Genomic DNA, 7,153 nt, shown 5'->3' with positions numbered 1-7,153 from the left:
GGATTAATTTCACACATACACATGATCACTAATAAACCACTAGGCTAATGTGTTATTGCTCAGCAAATACAACTACAACGTTTTTTAACCATACAAAGAGTAAAGCACGAAAGCAAGTAAGACAGTCACAAGTTGCATATTAAATTGCTTTTTTACAAAGTACTTATGTAAACAAACTGTTTATAAACAGAAGAAAGGGACCTGAATATTTGAGCACAAAATCAAGAATATTTTAGTGAAATGCTCTACCTTCAGAAATCTGCACGTGTTACAACATTAATGGCGGAGCATAAACAAAGACAAGAATTGACAGGTCCAATAATTGGCTATGGCATAACCAATTCAACCCCTTAACTTCTCACAATATGGCCATAATTGTTATGATTTTCACTCTGTTTATATTATCATTAACAGCAATGAATATGATTAAATCTGAAACATGTACATCTACTAACAAGGGACCTGTAATTCCAACAACCCCTTTAGTTATTTTTCTTGAAAAAGTTCAAGAAGCTGCTCTTCAATCCTATGGCTACAAAGGGTTTGATGCAAAACTATATGTTGACATGTCACTTAAACAGAATCTTTCAGCAACAGTTGAAGCTTTTAATAAGCTTCCAAGAACTGTGAATGGTTCAATTCCAACACATGATTTGGATGTGTTTATAGGCAAATATTTGAATGGTGCAGATGAGGATTTGGTTTATGTTGAGCCAGTGGATTTTGTTGCTGAGCCTGAAGTTTTTTTGCCAAAGGTGAAGAATTCTGAAGTGAGGGCTTGGGCATTGGAAGTGCATTCACTTTGGAAGAATTTAAGTAGGAAAGTTTCTGATCATGTATTGGAAAATCCAGAGTTGTATACTTTAATTCCATTGAAAAATCCAGTTATTATAGCAGGATCGCGTTACAGAGAGGTTTATTACTGGGATTCTTACTGGATAATAAGGTTAGTCTTTTTTTCCTTGCTTCCCTATGTTAAATGGGAGCCTCGGCGTAACTGGTAAAGTTGTTTTAAAGTCATGTGATTAGGAGGTCACGAGTTCGAGCCGTGGAAACAGCCTCTCGCAGAAATGCGGGTAAGGCGGTTGAGGTCCGGCCCTTCCCCGGACCCCATAGCGGGAGTTTAATGCACAGCGCCTTTGTTAAATGCTGTTAATAATTGTTGCTTTTGCTTGTTTTTACATGAAGTAAATTGTTAAAGTTGAAGTGAAAAGATATTAGTGAGTGGAAGTTACTTCTTTTCAGTTTATGAGATAGTCGATATTGTGCAAGTGATAGAAGTTCAGCTCATGTTTTTCACAAGATCGAATTACTTTACTTTCTAAAGAAACAATGAATTGGTTGAATGAATATTATCTACTGTTCTATCCTATGAAAAGTTTAGTATTTGTTAGATCTTTTAAGTGTTGAAGTTTCTGAACACAACTCTGCATTCTGTGAATGTAAGTATATTCCTTAGGCCTACCATTTCGACCAGAGGCGGAGCTAGGATTTGAAGCATGTGGGTTCGGGATTCTTGTTTGTTTATGTTACTGAGTTCTAAATTAATAATTTATATATCTGTAATAAACTTTTTAAGAAAAATACATGGTTTAGACCAAAGTTAATGGGTTCGACAAATCCTATGCTAGCTCCGCCCCTTATTTCGACAGAAATATGCAATCTTTTCTTTGTTCTATGGTTTGATTAACGTGCTGGAATCTAATTTCATTGTTAAGTGTTATTGTATGAAGTGATGATGTTGCAATGTTCCGTATTCTGATACTTCCAGGAGTTCCTGCCCTTATCGTCCTTTTAATAGTTCTCTTTCGAGCAAATCTTATACGTTAGCCATATTTTTTATGCAGGGGCTTGTTAGCAAGCAAGATGTATGAAACTGCAAAAGGGATTGTGAGTAATCTGGTTTCTCTGATAGATCAATTCGGTTATGTTCTTAATGGTGCACGAGCATACTACAGTAATAGAAGGCAAGAATCTTTTCACATCTTGATTCATAAAACTTACAGCCTTTACGATGCTTTAACTTGTGTATGTTCTTCCTATATGTGACAGTTTCAGTTTTTGCGACACCTCACCAACTTTCAATGGTTTATTTTTCTTTTAATACTATCAATAGAACATGGAAAACCTCTTTGCCTTTCCAAGGTAGGGGTAAGGCTGCGTACATCCCACCCTCCCCAAACCCCAGTGGGATTACACTGGGTTTGTTGTTGTTGTACTACCAATAGAACATACTAGTCAGCTTAACTTATTGCACATAAAATGTGAAGGAGGGAGTAATTGTATATCTTTCACTACTTAGCTCATCTTTTCATGCTGTGAAAATTCTTATCGTATCTTGTGTTTCACATGTTCAGTCAGCCTCCTCTCCTGGCTGCAATGATTGTTGAAATATACAACCGGACAGGCGATTTGGACTTGGTTAGAAGATCTCTTCCTGCTTTGCTCAAAGAGTATCATTTTTGGAATTCAGGTACTATCTTGTTCTTTTCTGTTCCTATTAAATTGGCTGTTGCTTTTCTAGCAATGTGTTGGCTATGTTAAGTTTATACTATGTTTTTGGGCTTTATTATTCAATTCTTCCGGCTTAAATGCTTTTTATGGTAAGTCTGTCATTCCCACTTTTTTTTGTAGGAATCCATAAAGTGACTATTCAAGATGCTCAGGGATCGAACCATAGTTTGAGTCGATACTATGCTATGTGGAATGAACCCCGGCCAGAATCATCAACTATTGTAAAGCTTGCAATCTCATATTTCTGACTTGGATTATCATGATATTCCTGCAAGTGCAAACTACAGGTTCTTTTTATTTTTCATTTGATATAGGACAGTAAAACAGCTTCCAAACTCCCAAATATCTGTGAGAAAAGACAATTTTACCGTGAGTTGGCGTCAGCTGCTGAAAGTGGATGGGATTTCAGTTCAAGATGGATGAGGTAGCACATTATTCAGACGTTATAATGCAGCCTTACTAATCATTTATCTCTCATTATAGTTTGATAATGCGAAACTGTTTTTATCTTGTATCGCAGGAATGAACCTGATCTCACAACAACTAGTACAACATCAATTCTACCAGTTGATCTGAATGCATTCCTTCTGAAGGTAAGTTATAAAATCACTGAAAATTAGGCCTTGTAAATGTGACCTTGCATATAACATGGGCTTTTAAATTGTATCACAGATGGAACTTGACGTAGCCTTTTTAGCAAATCTTGTTGGAGATACTAGCATCGTTGCACGATTTACAGAAGCTTCTCAAAATAGACAAAGGGCCATCAACTGTATCTTTTGGAACGCGGAGATGGGGCAATGGCTTGATTACTGGCTTGGCAATAGTTACACATCCGAGGTGGTATATCTTGCACGAATTCGTGCACATGTTTTCACACCTTGAAAACTTAAAGCATTCTAAGTTTTGTTTCACTTGTTTGTGATATTAGGATATTTATAAATGGGAAGATATACACCAGAACAAGAAGTCATTTGCCTCTAACTTTGTTCCTTTGTGGATTGAATTATTCAATTCAGGTCTGTATACTATATCTCTGATATATATATGGATATAGACATCACTACTTGAGCATATAATGATATTCTTTCTGATTTGTTACAATTGAAGATGATATCACAACTCGAAAAGTTGTTCAAAGTCTCGAGAACTCGGGCCTGCTTCAACCTGCAGGGATTGCAGGGACCTTGTCTAATACTGGACAACAATGGTACATAGCTTGTTTTTACTCTTATTGAAATAAAGTGGAAAATTTATGATACTAAGGTGCTTTTTAATCTTTGATCACTCATATCAATTTACAATAGGGATTTTCCAAATGGTTGGCCCCCCATTCAACACATGATCATTGAAGGTCTCGCGAGGTCTGGGCTAGAAGAGGCAAGAGCCTTAGCTAAAGACATTGTTATCCGATGGATAAGAACGAACTATGTAGCTTACAAGAAAACCGGAGCAATGTATGAAAAATATGATGTGACAAAATGTGGAGCATACGGAGGTGGTGGTGTATATGTAGCCCAAGTAAGTACAGGCACAGATTTTCGCATCTGTTGATTTTCCTGCAGTTTATTTGATATTGGCATAGTCAAGAGCTTTTGTCACTCATATACTTTTAATCATACTATGTAAAGCAGTCTACTGTGGAAAACCATAAAATTTTGAAGTAGACATTAAGGTCACTAAGTTCATTTTTTAAAGATTTTTTGACTATTATTTGTGTCTAAATGCAGACAGGTTTTGGATGGGCGAATGGCGTTGTACTGGCACTTCTGGAGGAATTTGGATGGCCTGAAGACTTGAAGATTGATACTACTGAGCAGGCAGAGTAACCATTCGAGCTGACGAAATTAGAAATATTATCCGTGAAGATGTTGAACAATATAACGGAGAAGTAAAGATTGTAAATATTGGCAATGTACTTCGCGATGGTGTTGCTCGTATTCACGGTCTTGATGAAGTAATGGTGAGTGAATTAGGAGAAGTTGAAGAGGGGACAATAAACATTGCTCTGAATTTGGAATCAAATAATGTTGGTGTTGTATTAATAGGCGAACAACTTCAAATTAAAGTGAAATTAGATGATTCTATGCTTTAATAGATGAACAAAAGTTATTCTTATACCCTTTTGTCTTAGTCCGTTACTCTGATCACTCAACTATCTGAAATTACCTAGTAAAGTCATGTTTATTTGTTTGTAACAGAAAATTCACTTAACTATTTGTGTAGCACTTAGAAAGTCAAGTAGACTAGATTTCTCAAACTTTGGATGGCCAAATATCTATTTTATCCTCTATATAACATACAATATATATATATATATATATATATATATATATATATATATATATATACATATATATACCTCTATTTTAAATATTTAATTTTTGCATGGAATATATCCTTTAAAAGCTTTTATTCTCTTTCATTCTCAATTATGCAAATAAATTTTTGAGTTTTGTTGTTATTATCAAAATTACCGATACGAGCAAATTATTCTAATTAACTTTTTTACGGTACTTAATTATTTTATTTATCAATTTCAGGTGCTTAAACTCTAATTTTATAACTCAAATACATTTTTTAATATAATATTTATTTTATTTAGAAAATTATTCAACGAAACAAGGTATACACAATATGCCTACGTTAAGACTAGTTAGAGAATAGTTTAAATAGAGGGATGAAAGGATTGGATTAGCTTCAGTAGCATTTAACAAATTAAGTCAAATCCGCCATAAAATCAGCAACTCAAATTCATTTTACTTGGTCCAAAATTCAAATGACACCGCATTAATCCCAAAAATTAATTCTCCTACAATTTGAAATTGTAAACTATATTTATGTTTTTTAAAATTTTTTAGCAACCTTTTGTTTTTTTACACTATCAGGTTCCAAAGAATATCTAGAGGTGATCTTAAATTGTGAAATTTGTGATTGATGATTGATGATGTAATTTTTTTTACACTGATAAAATATACTCCCTCCGTTTCAATTTATGTGAACTTATTTCCTTTTTAATCCGTGCCAAAAAGAATGACCACTTTCCTTATTTAGAAACAATTTACCTTTATGCAATGATTTATAGCCACACAAAATATATGTGCCTCATTTTACACCACAAGTTCAAAAGTCTTCTCTCTTTTCTTAAATTCCGTGCACAGTCAAATGAGTTCACATAAATTAAAACGGATGGAGTATAACTTAAACTGTAGTCTCTAAAATGAATATTTCGAAGTTTTTGGAAGGTACCTTAATAAATGTTGCACCTGTTCATAACGTTGGCAAAGAATAAAGTAGACAATTTAGAAGTAGTAGGGATCAGAATATAAAATATATACTAGTAGAGCGGGCAATACAAGTTTGTTTTTGACGACTTCCAAGAAATCGCTCCTCCACCAATAGTGAATATATATTCACTTGTGGACTTAGAATCAGTTGAACCGGTGATCCAATTTGCATCACAGTATCCCTCAATCACCGCAGGATAATTACTGTAGTGCAAAGCAAAGTCCTGGGTATGTTCTAAATATCCCAAAACTCGTTTCATTGCCATCCAAAGCAAGGAGGGAAAATGAAAATTCTATTTTTTCCTCAATCTCCTATTCACCTTCTTTTAAGCTAAAATAAGCTTAAAACCCCAACAATTAGTAGTATTATCCGTGAATGTATTGAACAATATAATAGAGAAGTAAAGATTGTAAATATCGGTATTGTACTTTGCGGTGGCATTGCTCGTTTTTACGGTCTTGATAAAGTAATGGCGTGTGAATTAGTAGAAGTTGAAGAGGGTACAACAAGCATAGCTCTGAATTTGGAATCAAATAATGTTAGTGTTGTATTAATAGGCGAACAACTTCAAATTAAAGTGAAATTAGATGATTTCTATGCTTTAATAGATGAACAGAAGTTATTCTTATACCCATTTTATCTTAGTCCGTTACTTGAATGATCATTCAACTATCTGAAATTACCTAGTAAAGTCATGTTTCTTTATTTGTAATGGAAAATTCACTTAGCTATTTATATAGCAGTTAAAAAGTCAGTAGACTAGGGCCAAATACCTATTTTATCCTCTAAATTATCAACCTTTATTTTTATAATACCTTTTAAATATTTTGATCCCCCCCCCCTCCCCCGGTTTCGAAAGTTTATGAACTTTTCCATAGAATAAATATATCTTATTTATAAACTAGAAAAGCAAAAAGTAGTTTCAGGCACATATAATGTTGAAACAAAATAATTGAGCAAACTTTTCAAGCACATACAATATATATATATATATATTATAAATAACCTCTATTTTAAATATTTAATTTTTGTATGGAATATATCCTTTAAAAAGTTTTATTCTCTTTCATTCTCAATTATGCAAATAAATTTTTGAGTTTTGTTGTTATTATCAAAATTACCGATACGAGCAAATTATTTTAATTAAATTTTTTTATAGTGCTTAATTATTTTATTTATCAATTTCAGGTGCTTAAACTCTTATTTATAACTCAAATACATTTTTTAAATATAATATTTATTTTATTAAGAAAATTACTCATCGAAACAAGGTATACACTAGTTAGAGAATAGTTTAAATAGAGGGATGAAAGGATTGGATTAGCTTCAGTAGCATTTAACAAATTAAGTC

The 7,153-nt window shown here is 33.4% G+C and overlaps 1 protein-coding gene across 2 annotated transcripts; it reads left to right on the top strand.

The window, feature by feature from the left end:
- The first annotated feature begins 209 nt into the window (after window positions 1-209).
- LOC107800135 (probable trehalase) lies at window positions 210-4,632 on the top strand. Of its 2 annotated transcripts, NM_001325684.1 has the most exon segments (12): window positions 372-946; window positions 1,848-1,967; window positions 2,358-2,473; window positions 2,635-2,735; window positions 2,829-2,938; window positions 3,035-3,107; window positions 3,187-3,354; window positions 3,446-3,533; window positions 3,625-3,724; window positions 3,822-4,035; window positions 4,245-4,319; window positions 4,322-4,554. In NM_001325684.1, coding segments are annotated over 12 exon segments (1,740 nt in total). In that variant the 5' UTR covers window positions 372-380; the 3' UTR covers window positions 4,331-4,554.
- The last annotated feature ends 2,521 nt before the right edge of the window (window positions 4,633-7,153 follow it).

Source organism: Nicotiana tabacum, chromosome 23 (genome assembly GCF_000715075.1).
Source record: "Nicotiana tabacum cultivar K326 chromosome 23, ASM71507v2, whole genome shotgun sequence".
NCBI lineage: Eukaryota > Viridiplantae > Streptophyta > Magnoliopsida > Solanales > Solanaceae > Nicotiana > Nicotiana tabacum.
This window is presented reverse-complemented; position numbering and strand designations above follow the sequence as displayed.

Coding starts and splice junctions, on each gene's coding strand:
- LOC107800135 (XM_016623290.2), top strand. CDS start 366: ATGGCCATAATTGTTATGATTTTCACTCTGTTTATATTATCATTAACA. Junction 2,736..2,828: donor GGCCAGAATCATCAACTATT/GTAAAGCTTGCA, acceptor CATTTGATATAG/GACAGTAAAACAGCTTCCAA. Junction 3,108..3,186: donor TGAATGCATTCCTTCTGAAG/GTAAGTTATAAA, acceptor ATTGTATCACAG/ATGGAACTTGACGTAGCCTT.